Here is a 20,408-nt window from a genome sequence, read left to right on the forward strand (position 1 = left end):
CTGTGCTATGAAATAGTGTGTTAAAAAGAGAAGGTGAGGAAATGAACATATTACTTCCCATGTTCATACCACCTACAGACAGATGTTGCAGTGGTGCTCCATCACCATACAGTGACACTGTTTCACTTCAAACAGCTCAGAGAACAACCGGTCTTTAAAAACCACAACACAAAACAAAACAGTGAAATACATTCCAAAAAGTTAAAACATCTACAGTATAAATTCATTGTTGCAGCTTATCATGCTGATATAAAAATGAACCACAATCCAGCAGAAACACTTTGAACTGAGAAACTAAATATTTGAAATATGTTCTAACTAAGTCAAGGGGACTGATTATCTTGTTTGAACAAACCAGCTGCTGAACTCAAAGCTGTTTGCTCTGCTAGAACGGGCCATATGGATTTTGCATCCTGCTTGTGTTCAATCAGATTTAAACTTTAACTTAAACATATGCTAAAAATGGCTTGATTTCAGCTACCATTGACTTTCTTCACAGAATTACAAAAAACTAAATTTCAAATGGAACCAAAAAAGAGCCTGTATAGCCAAGACAATCCTAAACAAAAAGAACAAAGCCAGAGGCATCAGTCTACCTGATTTCAAACTATACTACAAGGCTACAGTAACCATAACAGCATGGTACTGGTACCAAAACAGATATCTTGACCAATGGAACAAAACAGAGGCCTCAGAAATAACTCCACACATCTACAACCATCTTATCTTCCACAAACCTGACAAAGACAAGCAATGGGGAAAGGATTCCCTATTTAATAAATGGTGTTGGAAAAACTGGCTAGCCATATGCAGAATACTGAAACTGGACCCCCCTTCCTTACACCTTATACAAAAATTAACTCAAGATGGATTAAACACTTAAACATAAGACCTAAAACTGTAAAAACCCTAGAAGAAAACCTAGGCAATACCATTCAGGACACAGGCATGGGCAAAGACTTCATGGCTAAAACACCTAAAGCAATGGCAACAAAAGCCAAAATTGACAAATGGGATCTAATTAAACTAAAGAGCTTCTGCACAGCAAAGAAACTATCATCAGAGTGAACAGGCAACCTACAGAATGGGAGAAAATTTTTGCAGTCTATCCATCTGACAATCTACAAGGAATTCAAACAAATTTACAAGAAACAACCCCATCAAAAAGTGGGCAAAGGATATAAACAGACACTTCTCAAAAAAAGACATTTATGCGGCCAACAAACATATGAAAAAAGCTCATCATCAGTGGTCATTAGAGAAATGCAAATCAAAACCACAATGAGATACCATCTCACACCAGTTAGAATGGCAGTTATAAAAAAGTCAGGAAACAACAGATGCTGGAGAGGATGTGGAGAAATAGGAATGCTTTTACACTGTTGGTGGCAGTGTAAATTAGTTCAACCATTGTGGAAGACAGTGTGGTGATTCCTCAAGATCTAGAACCAGAAATTCCATTTGACCCGACCTAGAACCAGACATTCCATTTGACCCAGTGATCCCATTACTGGGTTTATACCCAAAGGATTATAAATCATTCTACTATAAAGACCTATGCAAATGTATGTTTATTGCAGCACTATTCACAATAGCAAAGACTTGGAACCAACCCAAATGCCCATCAATGATAGACTGGATAAAGAAAATGTGGCACATGTACACCATGGAATACTATGCAGCCATAAAAAAGGATGAGTTCATGTCCTTTGCAGGGACATGGATGAAGCTGAAAACCATCATTCTCAGCAAACTAACACAGGAACAGAAAACCAAACACCGCATGTTCTCACTCATAAGTGGGAGCTAAACAATGAGAACACATGGACACAGGGAGAGGAATATCACACACTGGGGCCTGTCAGTGGGTGAGAGGCTAGGGGAGGGATAGCATTAGGAGAAATACCTAATATAGATGTTGGGTTGATGGGTGCAGCAAACCACCATGGCACATGTATACCTATGTGAAAAACCTGCACATTCTGTACATGTATCCCAGAACTTAAAGTATCATAATAATAATAATAAAATGGCTTGATTCCTAGACTTAAAAGTTTAAGTACATATGCCCTTTAAAAGGAGAACACCAAGTTCCTAGTTGGAAAGTAATATAAGATTGAAATAATGAAAACCTAAAGAATACTATCTGTAGCATGACAGGAACTGGAAAGAATATGGATTTTGTATCTTGGCTGATAGCAAGTAAAACGTTTCATAAGAAAAAAGAATCTAGAAATGGCTTTCCTCAGAAAAGAGATGCCATGTCCCTTAGAGCTATGAACATCATGGAAATATTCTCCCCCCACCCCCTTTTTTTTTACTAGGTTACTCCACTCCTGCCCTTCCCCCACAGCACTTACCACACTGGATGTAATTGCCTGTTTGTTCTGTCAAGTCAGGGACAGACTTGTCCCGCATTGTCTTGACAGCACCTGCCAGGAGGTACATTTGGGGCAGACTCTCTGTGCATTAGGGAACCATATCTTACACCCTTAGTAGGCACTCACATATTTGCTGATATAAAAAATATTTAAATCTTATTTCAGAATCTTTGTTGATAAGAATCTTCCAGGTTTTTCAACCATTACTTATAGTCACAAAGATCTCTCTTCCCATCAGCTTTAAAGTTAGGGTGAGCAGCTGTCCCGTTTTGCTTGGGCCTGAGTTGGGTATTTCAGGATGTAGAAATTTCAGTGCTAAAACCAGGAAAAAGTCCCAAGCAAACAGGGACACGTTGGTCACCCTGTGTGTTAAAAGCATGAACCCATATAAAGGCTCTTGGGTGTGTAATGTTTTCAGGCTTTAGAACAAAATACAGCCTGAGAGTGGGAATGCAGTCATGAAGAGTTCACTGGCTAACAAAGATGGGAGCCACAATTCTGGCTGGATTGGAGGTTAGATTCACTGACTGGAGAAAGAGCACCCGGCCTGAAAGTGCAGTGTGCTGCAGCCTTAAATGATGGTTGTTTAGCAGGAGGACGACCAGAGAGGTGAATAAAAATTCCTCATTACCTAGAAATGTGCTTTGTTAGCCTAATTGCCTCTCATCTGCACTGTATATATTTTATGCATGAACAACTTTCTGATTTAGAGATGGGATTGATAAAAAGCTTTCAGTAAAAAGGAAAAATTACCCTTACAACCCTGCTCAGATGTAGCTGCATTCAATTTAGAACGATAACATTGGGTCAGATAAGGGTCGGCCAGTTCAACAATGGCGAGAGGCTGGGACCGTGACAACCTAGGATCTGGATGTGTTGATGTGACAATGGAGAGCTGGCAGAAGCAGAGACATTCCACCCCAGCCAAGTCCCCAAGCCATCAATCTTGGTGACTAAAGCTGGAGATCAAAACATGTGGAAATAGTGAAGTGGTCCCCCCGAAAATTTATTATCATTTTAGATAGACTGCAATAAATATCCAGATTTGGCAGATAAAGAAGGCCTGTGTGTTCTTTTGGTGCAAACTTGAAACGTTGGCTCATAAAATAGGAAAGAGGATTGGAGAATAAACTAAGCCAGAACTGTAAAAAGTGGTTAGGAATAAGAGATTTAGGGAAAATAAAGATACATTCCCATTTTTTTTTGTTTTTGGTGCAAGAGAATATGGCTCATTTGAACCAATCTAAAGCTTAGATCTTAAAAGAATAATGACTGTCTGTTTCAGGTACTGATGATAAATAGAATGGAAGCAACTAACTGTGCCAGCTTCTAATAAGAATACATAGAGGACTTGCTTAAAATGAATAGACAATAATTAGCACTTGAATTATTTATATGCAAACTGATACCTCTAACTTCTGTAAATTATATTTGTCCTATAAATCTATTAAAGAAAGATATGGCATACAAATAAAAATTCTACCCTGCTCCTTTTTGTAGCTTTCTGTCTCATCCACCTTGTTCCGTATTTGTTCATTCACTCACTCAACAAACATTTATTGAACACATCCATAGGACCTAGTCTTGAACTCTTATTTACCCTTGAGCAGGGGAGACAGTCGCCCAAAGACATGATTGTTTCACAATGTGGTGTGAACATCAACAATCAAGGGGGTCCTATATTATGGGGGTAGGTGAGGGGCACCTTCTGTGTTCAACCTTATAAGCTGATGGTCTTTTTGTCCCAAATTTGAGAGATGTGACCCTAAACTAAGTAAACAGGCTGCCTGTGCACTGAGAGGCTCTTATCTTGGATAAGAAAGAGCAGCTACTGTGTAGAAGATCTGCTCATGAGATAGGAAGTTTTCCAGGCTTGACCAGAGGCTGGGGAGAAGCTTCAGTGCTCATAGCCATCAGTGGGACAGGACTTGTGAGAAGGCACCCAGCAGATGGCTCAGTGCCCAAGAGATGCTCGATAAATATTCCTTACCTGCTTTCTTCCTTCCCTCTCCTCCTCCAACTTTACCAAGGGCCATCAAGAAGTGTCATTTGAAAAGGCTCTTGTTCAGACAACTTCGACACAACTCAACATATGTTGATGAAAAACCTTAAGACAAATTTTCCACTGGAAGTGTTTAGTGACAACTTCAGTCAAGCCAGGCTGGTGGATGGCTCTTTGGAGAACTAAACAGAAGGTTCGGAGAGAAGACAGAGGCATCAGTGGGGTAATGTCTATTTACAGAGACGGGAGTTTTCAGTGATCATCGCAAAATAAACCTAGGTTCTGCAGAAAAGCATCAGAATGGTTGTGAAAGAAGTGACTGCAAAGCAATAGCTGGAGCCACACTCGCCATGCAGGCCTGAGCATCGCAGGGCAAGCATTTGCCAGCATGCCACAGGCACCATGCGTCCTCTCGTCTGACTGCATCTCCATGAGTAGATCCTGAAGAAACCAGAGCCTGCAGCCCCTGGGAGGGTGCAGTGACCCCAAGCCTGGGAGGTGTGAGGCCTGGCTTTGCTCCCATCCGATCTCTTTCCTCATCTAGGGTGATTTTATTGTCATAAAATCAAAGGTCACTTCCTATGCCAAGATTCAGTAATTCTAGACCGTATCTGGTCATGATAGGATCAGAAACCAACAGCAGTACTTTAAAACCAAAGAAATGTTTGTGTTAAGCTGTCTTGGCAGAAAATCTTTATCAGATGAATGTGTTAAATAGTCCTGGGCCTGGGTTTCCACCCCGATGATGAAGTCCAGACGCTCAGAGCTGCTTGCTGGCCCCAGCAACGCGCCCTCTGCTGGGCAGTGCCTGCGGTTGTGGCTAGAGTGAGTACCGGTGGCTGGTCTTCCTTTGGGTCACAGGCCTGTGGTGTTTTTCAGGTCCCTCCGGATCACCTGGCCTGAACGGCTTGCATGGATTGAAGGGTCAGAAAGGAACCAAAGGCGCTTCAGGTAAGCACCTAATCGATTCATAACAGACTGAGCTTCAGTCAATGGTTCATGAGAGAAAGTGGTACCCTCCCCTGGTATTTCTGCACGTCATGAGATTTGGAGGCAAAACTAAAAAAACTGGCTTAGGTTAGAGACACAGTATTGGAGCTATTTTTAGTGCTGACAATGACATGAAAAGGACATTTGAGAAAACCCTATTTAAGAAGGAATTGTTGGTTAACAGTGTCTTTTGTTGGTATTGCTTGGAATTTTCTGTCTACTAAAAGTACTCTGAACAATTGCTTTAATGGAGCCAGATTTCAAAATGTTATCCTAACAAGTAACTAGTTGGGGATTTTAGAATTTTTGTATTGTTTTAAGTATAGTAATGCCATGTTTGACCACATGGGTCAAATTAGTACTAATAGCATCCTTTTATGGCCACTGCTAAAACAAATTACTGCCACAATTTGCTGTTATTTTCATACCACAAATAGGTTAATCTTTGACAAGTGTATTTTATCTTATTCTGTGAATATAATGCACATTTGTTGTGTTACTTTCTCAGAAAAACCACTTATGATCAGACAAAGTAGCTGAAACCTAACATGCAAATTTGAGTGACCCTGGGGAACAGGAATTGTGCTGCTAGGTTTGAATTTATTGTTGGAGAGGTGAAATCTTTCTAGTTTGGAAGGTCCAGTAATATAGTCACTTACGATTCATTTAGTAGCTCCTCCAAATAGTCAGATTAAATGTGTGTGCCTTCCAAGAAAACACTGATGTCCTTCCTTCCCAGTGTGAAATTCCACAATAGTTCTAATCATGCCAGTTTCCACCTCAAATTTCAAAGCAACTTATGCATGATTACTTATTGTATCTCATTTGTTTTTACTCTATCCATTGTAGAGGTGGGAGTGTTGGTATTGCCTCTAAGTTGTTGTTTTTAAAAATCTGGAAAATAACTATAAAAGAAATAAAACTTATGTCTGAGCAGTGTGATGGGTCCTAAGAGAGAAATGGTGCAGACATTTGGATCACCACTGCAACCAGTGGTTGGTGTCTGTAGAACCAGCCACTTCTCTGCCGCTATTGGGAAGTGGTTCCTTTTCAGGCACTATAACAGGGACAAGCAAGGAGAAGATATAGTATTAATTCTGTTTTCCCCATTAAGGTTTGCATGATGTGGGGCCACCTGGTCCAGTGGGAATACCTGGGCTAAAAGGGGAGAGAGGAGACCCTGGGAGCCCAGGAATCTCTCCTCCAGGTCCTTGTGGAGAAAAAGGTCCCCCAGGTTCCCCAGGTAAGCTGCAGCCTGCTTTGCCCTTCTTTCAATAACTAAACCAAAACCTTCCAAATGCAATGAGGATAACATGTGAACATGTCTCTTCTTAGGGAGATCAGGACCACCTGGTCCTGCAGGTGCTATAGGAAGAGCTCCTAAGGACATTCCTGACCCGGGTCCACCTGGAGATCAGGGACCTCCTGGTCCTGATGGCCCAAGAGGTATGAGAGAATCATGACAAAGGATGTCAGTGCTCCCTTTGTTAGATGCTGCCAGCTCTGGAGGAATGTGGGACCAGAGAGTGGCAGAATAGAAGCACTGAAGCAGCCCCCCATCAGCTTGGCAGGTGGATAAGTGGGACACAGTTAGGGTGGGACTTTGGGTAGTGGTGAGCTCTCAGGACCATATCCAGGACCAGGACTTGGCCCTCTTTTCTATTTCAGCTCTGTTAGACCCTCGTCTCTTCAGGGTAGAAACTGACAAGCAAGCGTTTTTTTTTTTTTGTCACCAGCTTGATGCTAATCAAATGTCTTCAGAAGTGGGTGGCAAGTGGGAATCGCACCCTCCTTGTTGGTCTGTAGCAACTGTCACATAAACCACTGGCACTAGCCCAGAGTGACAGGATGCAGGCCTGTGGCACACAAGAAACAGTCTCTTCATGTGCTGCTGACAGGACATGTTGTTTCTTTCATGACTTCACAGGGACAAACTTTGGTAAAGAAAGATGTTCGAAGTCATTACTAAGCTGACCAAGTAGGTTTAGGCTAGAGCTGGGTTGGGAGTTGGGAGAAGAGTGTGGTTCCGTGTGATATCTTGCTAAATGCAGGCAGTTGCATTCATACAAGCTCTTAGAACTCTTACATAAAGACACATGCCCATCATCTTTGAATCTTTAGGATTTTAGGGATTGTACAATGAAAATAATAAAGCTCTCAAAAGTGTGCTAAGAAGTACAGAAGCTAAGTAGGAATATAATTGGGGTCAATTTATTCCTATTTGTGGAGACTTGTTTTCCATTAGGATTATAAATTTAATCGAGTGAACATTCCTTTCCCACCAGACGTATTTCCTCAAATGCCTATCTGTCCATCAATCCATCCATCCATCCGTCCGTCCATCCGTCCGTCCGTCCATCCATCCATCCATCCATCCATCTACCAATCCATCTATCCATTCATCTGTCTGTTTGGTACTCCATCCATCCATCCATCCATCCATCCAATCTTATCTATCCATCCAACCATCTATCCACCTATCCATCCATCCATCCATCCATCTATCTTATCTACCCATCCAACCGTCTATCCACCTATCCATCCATCCATCCATCTTATTAAAGCAGTAAGATGGCAATGCAAACAAAAACCCAAAATGATAGTTTCAACAGGAATGACATTGAAGGGAAGGAAGGTTTTGCTTGGGTTCATTTTGTCTAACAGTTACCAACCCATTGTCGACACCATTTCTCAACTTGGTATTATGATCCATTCTATTTCATTTCTGTTATCATTGACTTTCTTATTATTCTAATTCTATTTATTCCTTGCTTGCAAATCATTGAATTGTTTTTCTTCAGAGGCTGTCAAGCAGCCAGTATACACATTTGTCTTTGACTAAAAGAATATTTTTGTCTCTTCTCTGTGGTCAGGAGCACCTGGGCCTCCAGGCCTCCCTGGGAGTGTTGACCTTCTGAGAGGGGAGCCAGGTGACTGTGGTCTACCAGGGCCACCAGGTCCCCCTGGCCCACCAGGCCCTCCAGGATACAAAGGCTTTCCAGGATGTGATGGAAAAGATGGCCAGAAAGGTATGAATGTTGTTCCGTTAAGTAGTATATGAACAACTTGGTTATCTTACCCTTGAGGGTCTGGGGTACTGTGCCGCCATTTCTATTTCCTATGCAAACAAAGTGACTACCTTCTAAAATGTCCTTATTTCCCCAAAGAGTCCAGAAGTTTGGGTCAAAGTTGGACAAGTAAAAGGAAGAAACACAAGTTCATCTTTAGCCCCTAATAATACTCTTGATAATCTTCCAGGCCAGAACTGAACAGTAGAAATGTAATGCAAGCCACAGGTGCAATTTAAAAATATAGTAGACACATTTTAACAAGTAAAAACAAATGAACTTTCATACTTTCTGTGATTTAACATAATATATTTAAATATTTTTATTTTAACATATAATTAATATACATTTATCAATGAGATAATTGAGCTGATTGTGCAAACCTAGTTCCTTTTGCAAATAAGCCACTCCTTCTTCCTGCTTTTGAAATCCCATGTGTGTTCTAGGCTGACAGCACAGCTCAGGTTGGACTGGCCACATTTCAAGTGCTAACTAGCCGTGTGTGGTTAGTAGCTTCTGTATTGGACAGCTTAGTTTTAGACTGCTGACTTTGCTTTTTATATTCATGCAAAGATCCCGAATCACTGAATTTCCCCACTATTTGAGGTTAAAATATTTATTTTAATTAATTTTTATCCAACTGCTAATATTTGGGGAGATCAGTTTTTGGTCACCAGAATTTCAGAGGATTTTTAGGTTCAAAGAAGCCTTTTGTTGAAAAAAGATGACTAATGAGTGTCCATTTTAACTTCCCTATTTCATAAATAAGGAAGCTGGATATCAGAAAAGCAACAGTTGAAATTTGCAAAAGGAGCCCAATAACGAGCACCTTGCCTGAGTTCTGAACCAAGTGTGAAATAAGGCAAAAGATTAGGTCACAGATAAAAATCACTGTGAGGCTGCCATGACTGCAGTGCAAATGGCATCTGTGGAATTGTGCAGTGCACAGCCTGTACAGCAGTATGAAGCAAGCCTGTTCATCTGTATTAGCAATGAAATCAATTTTAGAGAATGTGGCTCAAATCTACGGGTAAGTAGGCTTCCAATTATTGAACTTCAGAATTGGACTGACGTGCTAACACTCTAGTCACCAAGAAGAAGGAGGAAGGGGCTGGCTAACACTCCTCCTCCTTAGTTACTCTAGGGAATAGATCTCTACCTGGACATGAAGTTCAGGACTGAGGAAATAACACACCATATGAATACCAGTGATCTACACAAGAATACACAGGGAGTTAGAAATATTGGTGGAACCACTAATCATGCTTCTTGACTCCCAGTCCAGAGACTATAAAGGCCAAACAGTGCTTTACTATAAAGAGAGTGAGTTTCCTCAGTTTACCTTGTATGACAACGCAGTGACAAATATCTGTTAGGCACCTGCAGGAATATAGCAGTGAACAAATTTAAGTAGAGTCTCTAATCTTATAAGGACAGAGTTTCCACCTGACTCAGTGGTTCATGCCTATAATCCCAGTACTTTGGGAGGCCAAAGCGTGAGGATCCCTGGAGGCCAGTATAGTTCAAGACCAGCCTGGGCAACACAGTGAGACCCCCTCTCTACAAAAAAATTAAAAAATGATCTGGGCATGGTGGTGTGTGCCTGTAGTCCCAGCTACTTGGGAGGCTGAGGTGAGAGGATCGCTGGAACCCAAGATTTGGAGGCTGCAGTGAGCAATGATTGTGCCACTACACTCCAGCCTGGGTAATGGGGCAAATAATAATAATAATAATTTCTTTTATAAAGAGCATAGTTTCATGGAAGACAGACATGCACATGAAGGGATATGTCAGTTTAAATCCAGTTAAGTGTCCTGAATGAAGAGCTTATCAAAAAGCAACTAAACTTCAGTTGGGATTCCAGGGAAGGCTTCCCTGAGAAAGTGAGACTTGGTCTTAACTCTAAAAAATGAGGAAGATGTCATGGATGTGGAAGAAGTAAAGGAACATCACGTATGAGGAACTGAACTGTTGTGCCTAAAACTAAGAGAGTGAGGAGGAGAGTGGTCTGAACTCGCCTGGGGAGGCACGTTGTTCCCGGATATTGAAAACTCTTTCCTGATTTTCCCTTCAGTTCCAGTCCTTTGTCTCCAGAGAAAGTTTAGGGTTATAGGACTTCTTTTCATTGTAATTTAGTCTCGTCTTGACCATGGAACCATTTCCTTAGTTCTTTCGGCCAATCATGTGTTTCCTTCAGAGGCAACCCCTCTAAGTCTCATAGAGAAAAGCGAGGCTAATCTTGAATCTCAGGCTAGCTATGCTCTGCATTTTGTTGGCGTGAATCTCTGAATTCAGTCTATCAAAATGTCATTGTTTTTATCATGTCTCATTCCAGTGCCCTCATTTTTATGTTCTGGTTTTTTTAAGGACCAATGGGATTCCCAGGGCCTCAGGGACCACATGGATTTCCTGGGCCACCTGGAGAGAAGGGTTTACCTGGACCTCCAGGGAGAAAAGGGGCCACTGGTCTTCCAGGTGAGCTTCCAACCTACATACAGCATTTTGTTTAAACATTTACTAAACTGATCGTTGTTCAGAAAGTAGTCAATATTCTGAATTACTAGCACATTCTTATTATTTAAGCCCTTATATTAAAAGTATATTTCTTTTTTTTTTTCTTTTTTTTTTTTTTATTATACTTTAGGTTTTAGGGTACATGTGCACAATGTGCAGGTTTGTTACATATGTATCCATGTGCCATGTTGATTTCCTGCACCCATTAGCTCGTCATTTACCATTAGGTATATCTCCTAATGCTGTCCCCGCCCCCCCCCACCCCCCACCCCACAACAGTACCCGGAATGTGATGTTCCCCTTCCTGTGTCCATGAGTTCTCATTGTTCAATTCCCACCTATGAGTGAGAACATGTGGTGTTTGGTTTTTTGTCCTTGCGATAGTTTACTGAGAATGATGTTTTCCAGTTTCATCCATGTCCCTACAAAGGACACGATCTCATCATTTTTTATGGCTGCATAGTATTCCATGGTGTATATTTGCCACATTTTCTTAATCCAGTCTATTGTTGTTGGACATTTGGGTTGGTTCCAAGTCTTTGCTATTGTGAATAGTGCCGCAATAAACATACGTGTGCATGTGTCTTTATAGCAGCATGATTTATACTCCTTTGGGTATATACCCAGTAATGGGATGGCTGGGTCAAATGGTATTTCTAGCTCTAGATCCCTGAGGAATCGCCACACTGACTTCCACAATGGTTGAACTAGTTTACAGTCCCACCAACAGTGTAAAAGTGTTCCTATTTCTCCACATCCTCTCCAGCACCTGTTGTTTCCTGATTTTTTAATGATGGCCATTCTAACTGGTGTGAGATGGTATCTCACTGTGGTTTTGATTTGCATTTCTCTGATGGCCAGTGATGATGAGCATTTCTTCATGTGTTTTCTGGCTGCATAAATGTCTTCTTTTGAGAAGTGTCTGTTCATGTCCTTTGCCCACTTTTTGATGGGGTTGTTTGTTTTTTTCTTGTAAATTTGTTTGAGTTCATTGTAGATTCTGGATATTAGACCTTTGTCAGATGAGTAGGTTGCAAAAATTTTCTCCCATTCTGTAGGTTGCCTAAAAGTATATTTCTTTCAGGCTGCACTACAAAGTCTCATGTTTGGTGAAGTAATAATTTATTGTCAGAATGAATAAGTCTGAAAATTAGGAGTTGATTTTTTTTACTTTATTTTGTAACTTTTTAAAATATATATATTTTTTTATTATACTTTAAGTTGTAGGGTACATGTGCACAATGTGCAGGTTTGTTACATATGTATACATGTGCCATGCTGGTGTGCTGCACCCATTAACTCGTCATTTACATTAGGTATATCTCCTAATGCTATCCCTCCCCCCTCCCCCCAACCCACGACAGGCCCTGGTGTGTGATGTCCCCCTTCCTGTGTCCAAGTGTTCTCATTGTTCAATTCCCACCTATGAGTGAGAACTTGCAGTGTTTGGTTTTTTGTCCTTGTGATAGTTTGCTTTATCCATGTCCCTATTAAGGACATGAACTCAAAAAAAAAAAAAAAAAAAAAGGAGTTGATTTTATATACACTTTTTTTTTTTTGAGACAGTCTCACTCTGTCACCCAGGCTGTAGGGCAGTGGTGTGATCTCAGCTCACTGCAGCCTCCGCTTCCTGGGTTCAAGTGATCCACCTGACTCAAACTCAAGTAGCTAGGATTACAGGCATGTGCCACTATGCCTAGCTAATTTTTATATTTTAATAGAGATAGAGTTTCACCATGTTGGCAAGGCTGGTCTCAAACTCCTGACCTCAGGTGATCAGCCCACCTCAGCCTCCCAAAGTGCTGGGATTACAGGCGTGAGCCACTGTGCTTGGCCCGTATAGACTGTTTCTAAGGGAAATAAATATGTGTTCCTTCATGCAAGAGGCAAAGACTGATTTAATTATTGTTTGTTAGGATTGTATATTCAATTCCAATCCCTGAATTTTCATTGATTTTCCTACATGTTTTATTTAATTTTTTTCTGTAAATTCCATTCATTCCTAGGAAGAGAAAAAGCTATTCAGTTTAACTCTGTAGGCAACACTTTTTAACCATTGGGTCAAATTACGACAAGGAAGAGTTGGGGAGAGAAGGGGCAAACAGACATGTGTATTTGAGATGGGCAGAAGTAATATCTTTCAAGATCCTAAATCAATATTACAGTAATGTGGCATCAGTTCAGAATATTTTGCAGTGTCCTAAATTAGCACTCTAGTCCAAAGAATAAATAAATAGCACTGCTTTATGATGTATCGTAGTACAGGAGGAACAAGGGCTTATATGTTGATTCTTTTTTTTTTTTTGAGACGGAGTCTTGCTTTGTCACCCAGGCTGGAGTGCAGTGGTGCGATCTCGGCTCACTGCAAGCTCTGCCTCCCAGGTTCACGCCATTCTCCTGCCTTAGCCTCCCAAGTAGCTGGGACTACAGGCACCTGCCACCTCGCCTGGCTAATTTTTTTGTATTTTTAGTAGAGACGAGGTTTCACCGTATTAGCTAGGATGGTCTCGATCTCCTGACCTCGTGATCCGCCCGCCTCGGCCTCCCAAAGTGCTGGGATTACAGGTGTGAGCCACTGAGCCTGGCCTATATGTTGATTCTTTTCATATGAAATTTTCAGAAGCTTTTAAATGGATAGAATTCCTACATGCATTAAATTAGGAGATATTCGCCATAAGAAATCAACTAGAATTTTATATTGCTCAAGAGAGTTTCATTTCAAGTCATTCTAGAGATGAAAACTCCGTTACTAAATCATGGCTGCTCCTGTCAGTCACATTGATGTGGACTTTTTATGTAAATAAGATGCTGCCATTCTGCTTGTCATTGATGCTGCCTCAAATTATTATGTATGTTCTCAATCTATTTCATTTTTGTCCTAATCCACAAATTTAAAATCTCTTTCCACCCTGTGAAAATCATGGACTGGCCCTCATTTGTTGTCTTTGGATTCCTCCAGGTCCCAGAGGTAAGCTTTGCTATAAAATTGGTAATTTCCCCTCACTCTGGTTTCTAGTCATTTCTGTACTTGTCCTTTTTCCTCCGTATGGGTGAGCTCAACTTTGTCACATTTTATAGATGGGGTGCTGTAAGGATATCAGGCTGCAGTGCTTTGCTTCCTCGTTACAGATAGAGTAACCTCATATTAGAGCATCCTGACACTCAGCCTCATTATAGGTTGTCAAGGCAGTGGAGATCCTTAGCTTATATAGTTTCAGTTTGGGCATGAAGTATGTGGGCTTTCTCTGTCAAAGGCTGTAGTACATACCAATGTAAGTTCCTTTTTTAAATTCTACAATATAAATACATAGAGCATCCCTAAAATAAATGGTATGTACAACATTAAAAAATGGGGCCTCACCTCCCAGTAAGGGGCTGTGAGAAGCCTTTCCTATCACACCCTCAAGTCCATTTTCAAGTAGCACATTTCTTTGTGTGTTAAAGGGAAAATGTTCACTTCATGCTCTGCAATGCAAAAACAATGTGTTATTTTGTGCCGGCATTTTCAAAGAAAATAAAAAGCATTTCTCAAAAGAGAAAAAGAAAAATTGCGAATGCCTGCATTTGTTCTTTCCAGGCCTCTGTTATTTGTCCTAACGAAAATTGCTCTGAATACAGACACCGTGTATTATTTTTAAGGTCTTTAGAAGAGATGCCTCAGTTCCCCTTTTTATTTTTCAGCTTCTGACTTATTAAAAAGTAAAGAAAAGCAAAATCAAAAATGTAAAAAGTCCTGGTATTTTCAATGTTTATATTTAAAAATTAAACTGTATTCGATGTTTTCATTTCAATCCTGTCTCTCTGTGATTGTATATATAAAGTCATTTCAAGAGAACATCAAAATTCTAAATAGGAAGCACCAACCACATGCTCCTACTTTCTGAACTCCGTTCCCACTGGGAAGGGCCAGACATTACTCAGGGAAGATAGAAGATGCCTCTATGCAGCTCTCTCAAGTCACCCATAGTAGAAAAGCCAAGTTTTACATTAAACTGTACTTATTATAAAAATACCTTTGGCCCTGTGTTGCTTGTGGTTTTATACCATATTTTACATGGGGTTAAATTCCAAATAGCTCATAAGAATTCCAGGTCATTTTACACGGGCCCAGTAAGTATTAGGAGACTAAAACTTTGTTGTTATGCCACATTTCGTTAAGGATTTTCTTACTGCTTTATGATTGATGTTCCTGAAATTATTTCACACTTTTGCATGCATTTGAAGAACACCATAGCTAATCAGATGATATCTTTTATTTTTATTTTATTTATTTTGGAGTCTTGCTCTGGTTCCCAGGCTGGAGATCCCACCACTGCACTCCCAGGTTCAAGCAGTTTTCCCACCTCAGCCTCCCAGGTAGCTGGGATTACAGGCATGTGCCACCACACCTGGCTAATTTCTTGTAATTTTAGTAGAGATGGGGCTTCGTCCTATTACCCAGGCTGGTCTTGAACTCCCAAACTCAGGAAGTCCACCCGCCTCGGCCTCCCAAAGTGCTGGGATTACAGGTGTGAAACACCATGCCCAGCCAGATGATACCTTCTAAAATATGTTTCATTTCTTAGAATTTGTTACCTGGATATTGAGAGTTCCTGATGCAGTCTGCTGAGGTGGTTAAGAACATGGGTTTGGAGCCAGAATGCCCTGGATTGCAATCCAGACTCTGCCATGTGTAAGCTGTGTCACCACAGAAGCGTCACTTATTTGCCTGAGCCTAAGTGTTTTTTTTGTTTGTTTTGAGACAGAGTCTTGCTCTGTCACCAGGCTGGAGTGCAATGGTGCGATCTTGGCTCACTGCAATCTCCGCCTCCCAGGTTCAAGCGATTCTCCTCCCTCAGCCTCCTGAGTAGCTGGGACTGCACACCACCACGCCCGGCTAATTTTTGTATTTTTAGTAGAGATGGGGTTTCTACTAAAGAGATGTTGGCCAGGATGGCCTCAATCTCTTGACCTCGTGATCTGTCCGTCTTGGCCTCCCAAAGTGCTGGAATTACAGGCATGAGCCACCATGCCTGGCCAAGCCTGAGTGTTCTTGTCCGTACCCTTCTCATAACAGTAGCACATACACAGTCTTGTCGGGAGGATTTAATAGTAAAAGCATTCAGCACAGGGCCTGATACATGATAAAGCATTCAGTGAGCCTTAGCTGTTATCATTATTGTTCAGTGTTATTATTTCTTATCCCTGTGTGATGTTTGCAGGATGACTGAATGAAGCTTTAGAAAAAATGTCTTAAAGATGTGAAAGTAAAAGAAAAAAATGTCACATCTTTAGTATAGTGGTTTTCTTTTTTCTTTTTTTTTTTTTTTGAGACAGAATCTTGCTCTGTCACCCAGGCTAGAGTGCAGTGGCACGATCTCGGCTCATGCAACCTCTGTCTCCTGGGTTCTAGTGATTCTCCTGCCTCAGCCTCCTGAGTAGCTGGAACTACAGGCACTTGCCACTACACCCAGCTATTTTTTTTTTGTTTAAGTAGAGATGGGGTTTCACCATGTTGGCCAGGCTGGTCTCAAACTCCTGATCTCAAGTGATCCACCCGCCTTGGCTTCCCAAAGTGCTGGGATTACAGGTGTGAGCCACCGTGCCCAGCCTGTGTTTTTCGAAGTGAGATTCCCAGATCAACGCCATCAGCCTCCCTGGGAACATGTTAGAAATGTACATGGCCCCCACTTCAGACCTCCTGACTCAGGAACTCTGGTTTCTAACAAACTAGCGACACAATTCTGATGTGCTACAGTCAAAATTGTAGCTTTCCAACAGTGCTTTTCAGCCCTAATGGACACTGGAATCACCGTGGGAGTTAAACAAACCAAAAACTACTGACACCCAAGTCCCACTCCCAGAAATTCCTATTTAATTAGTCTAGATGGGGCCCCAGTATTCATAAGTACTTTTGAAAAGCTCACCAGCTGAGTTTATTATGCAGCCAATGATGAGGACACTGCTCAGGCCACATCCTATTATCAAGTAAATCGGTATTTCTGGGAGTGGGACTCAGGCATCAGTATATTTCCATGACTCCCCTGGATAAATCCAACGTTCACTCGAGGTTGAAAGTCACTGCTTCTGAGCCTCTAGCAATCCTGAAATTCTGTGTGAGTGACTGACACTGTGGAAACCCACGTGGCTGCAGTGTAGAGTAAGGACTCGGACACATGAAGCTGAGCTTTAGGAATTCATCAGTCCCTCTTGCAATGCTACCTGTGGCTGCTAGTCCAGTAAAACATGGCCCAGAGATTGGGTAATCCTGTGAGGGTCATCACATTGCTGCATCATCCGACCTTCACTATTTCATACTTCTGCTTCCTCTGATACTCCATTCACTCATTCGGTCAGTCCAACATTCTGGAAGTTTTTCATGTACCCTCCAGGGAACAAGACAAATTCCTGCCTTCATGGAACTTACATTGGATTGTTGAACCTTTACAAACATTTATACTGAAATTTATACTAAATTTCAGTATAGTACGAGAAGTCCAGCTTTAACCAGAGACTGTAGAAGGAGCTTGTTCATAAGCATGTGCATCCATTTTACACAAGCGGTGATTCCAATTTCAGGTGAACCGGGGCCACCTGCAGATGTTGATGACTGTCCCCGAATCCCAGGGCTTCCTGGGGCGCCAGGCATGAGAGGACCAGAAGGAGCCATGGGGCCCCCTGGAATGAGAGGCCCCCCAGGACCAGGTATGAGCCGCCTGCTGATTGTTCACTATTTTCATGATATATTGCTGAAATGAAATTCTAGATGTTTTATTTTGCAGCTTTTTATATGGAGCCTAAACAACTAGTGAGGAGAAAGCATGTCTTTCCCTTTGTAATTTGTTTCTACCTTGATCCAAAGTACATCAATTATGGGCTAACTGGATCCACACATCCCTTCTATTTTTTTATTTTATTATTTTATTTTTGAGATGGAGTCTTACTCTGTTGCCCAGGCTGGAGTGCAGTGGTGCCATCTCGGCTCACTGCAAGCTCTGCCTCCCAGGTTCACGCCATTCTCCTGCCTCAGCCTCCCGAGTAGCTGGGACTACCAGTGCCTGCCACCACGCCCCGCTAATTTGTTGTATTTTTAGTGGAGACGGGGTTTCACCGTGTTAGCCAAGATGGTCTCCATCTCCTGACCTTGTGATCCGCCTGCCTCAGCCTCCCAAAGTGCTGAGATTATAGGCGTGAGCCACTGCATCTGGCCCATCCTTTCTATTTTTATGTGGAACTCCTACTTAAATCTTTCATACTTGGCCAGCTTTTGGATGTGGAGTTTTGAAACCTCTTAGCACAACATAGTAGATGCGCCATTAACAGTCATTAATAGCTGCCTACTTGATTTTGAATTAAAAACAATTGAATTGGGGCTTGGTGGAGCGGAAACAGAGCCTGCAAGAAGGAAGAAGGAGCTGTTAGAGGAGGGATGAGCAAAAATAGGGTCTTGCTCTACATTTTGGCAATTACTACATGGTTAATCACTGGAGCATTGTTCAGTAACTGCCGGGGTGGCAGGATCCTTATTCAAGTATTTAAGCTAAACCATTCTTTTAAAAGTGTTCTCCAGCCAGGCGCAGTGGCTCACGCCTGTAATCCCAGCACTGTGGGAGGCCGAGGCGGGTGGATCACCTGAGGTCAGGAGTTTGAGACCAACCTGGCCAACATGGTGAAACCTTGTCTCTTACTAAAAGTACAAAAATTAGCAGGGCTTGGTGGTGGGCACCTGTAATCCCAGCCACTTGGGAGGCTGAGACAGGAGAATCGCTTGAATGGGGGAGGCAGAGGTTGCAGTGAGCTGCATTCCAGCCTGGGCAACAAGAGCGAAACTCCATGTCAAAAAAAAAAAAAAAAGGAAAAGTGTTCTCCAAATGGTTTGTTTTCTTTCCACATATGCCCACTGCATTGGGTAATTTACAAAGCTATTAGGAGCCCAGGGCTGGGCATCTAGAAGTCACTGTTCTCTTTAGACCCACTGGTAGTAGCTATGAGTCTAGAAAACTCATGGGCAAATTCTTTGAAAAGGAGGAACCAGGATGTTCTCTCTCCTTTCACCCCCGACTGCCCCACTGTGATTTGGACTCTTTTTGGTACAAGGACACAGTAATTGGAAGCAGAACTGAATTTTGTACCACTTGTTTTTCTTGTGGTTCCCCAAAACCAAGAAGTTAAGTGCCTAAGAAATGTTCCTCTCAACAGGAGTCAGACTCGTTCTTAGGTGGTGGCCAAAACAGCCCTGGAGCCTTCCTCAAATTAATTTGGGTTTTCGTTGTGTATGTTTATTGCATTGCATCTGTGTTTGTGCACCAGGTTAATTAGGTGTTGGTTGTAGCAACTTCTTTTAACAGCCTGTGAGAACTGGGAATTGGGCCAGTCTTTACTTAACTCATCTTTCTTGATACTCCTTGCATGGATAAAGTTCTGTCAGTCGGTATTACTAGTCACTCAACCTCATTTTAAAACCAAGCTGCTTTGTTATGTATATATTTGCAATATCCAGAGCTGGGTTCCTCCAACTTAAAAAAAATAACTTCCAAGTTGAAGATGTGACCTATAACTGGGTTCTGCAAATTCAATTCAGTAAGTACTTCCAGACTCCCTCTACTCTTTGTAAAGTATGCTGCCAGGTGGTGTGGGTGATAGAAAGATGAGTAAGATGTGTTTTCCCCCTCCAGGGTCTCATAATCCCATGAAAGAAATAGCCAGCAGAATATAAATAACTTAAAGTAATGGTAGATTATTACACAATTCATGTTAAAAAGGAGTTGCAGGCCGGGTGTTGTGGCTCACGCCTGTAACCCCAGCACTCTGGGAGGCCAAGGTGGGCAGATCACCTGAGGTCAGGAGTTTGAGACTAGCCTGGCCAACATGGTAAAACCCCGTCTCTACTTAAAATACAAAATTAGCTGAGTGTGGTGGCAGATGCCTGTAATCCCAGCTACTTAGGAGGCTGAGGCAGAAGAATCACTTGAACCCAGGAGGCAGAGGTTGCAGTGAGCTGAGATCACACCACTGCACTCTAGCCTGGGCAACAAGAGTGAAACTCAGTCTAAAACAAAACGAAACAAAACAAAGAGTTGCAAGTCAAGGGTATTGGGAGAATGGGATGGTGAGAGGTTAATTCCAGTGTGGAGAACTATAGGACTGCTAGGACCCCAGTAAGAGCTGGTATTTGACCAGAGCCTTAAGGAAAGATTGGGCTTTGAGGAGTCAGAATTGTTCAACAGGGAGATGGCGGGAGCACAGACCGGGCTGTTTGGCCTAATAACCAGGCATCTAGAAGTTAGCAACATCCTTGCTACTGTAACTGTGGTCCTGGTCCAGGAGCCAGCAGCAACTTTGGTCCCACCCCAGAACTACAGAATCAGAATCTGCATTTTAACAAGGTCCCCAAAATAGTTGCATACATATTTAAATTTGAGACACCCTAACTATTATATGAATGCACTCCTTAAAGATTCAGCTAAGAGTAGA

The 20,408-nt window shown here is 41.9% G+C and overlaps 1 protein-coding gene across 1 annotated transcript in view; it reads left to right on the top strand.

Annotated features, from left to right (window-relative positions):
* COL4A4 (collagen type IV alpha 4 chain) overlaps window positions 1–20,408 on the top strand; it is a 171,457-nt gene that overhangs the window by 130,772 nt on the left and 20,277 nt on the right. Inside the window, exons 38-44 of the mRNA XM_058437866.1 lie at window positions 5,263–5,334; window positions 6,488–6,616; window positions 6,709–6,819; window positions 8,247–8,402; window positions 10,809–10,916; window positions 13,915–13,923; window positions 17,514–17,639. Of these exons, the coding sequence (XP_058293849.1) occupies window positions 5,263–5,334; window positions 6,488–6,616; window positions 6,709–6,819; window positions 8,247–8,402; window positions 10,809–10,916; window positions 13,915–13,923; window positions 17,514–17,639 (711 nt within the window). The remainder of the gene's footprint in view (window positions 1–5,262; window positions 5,335–6,487; window positions 6,617–6,708; window positions 6,820–8,246; window positions 8,403–10,808; window positions 10,917–13,914; window positions 13,924–17,513; window positions 17,640–20,408) is intronic.

The sequence above is a fragment of the Hylobates moloch genome, unplaced genomic scaffold, assembly GCF_009828535.3.
Source record: "Hylobates moloch isolate HMO894 unplaced genomic scaffold, HMol_V3 SCAFFOLD_1, whole genome shotgun sequence".
Lineage (NCBI taxonomy): Eukaryota > Metazoa > Chordata > Mammalia > Primates > Hylobatidae > Hylobates > Hylobates moloch.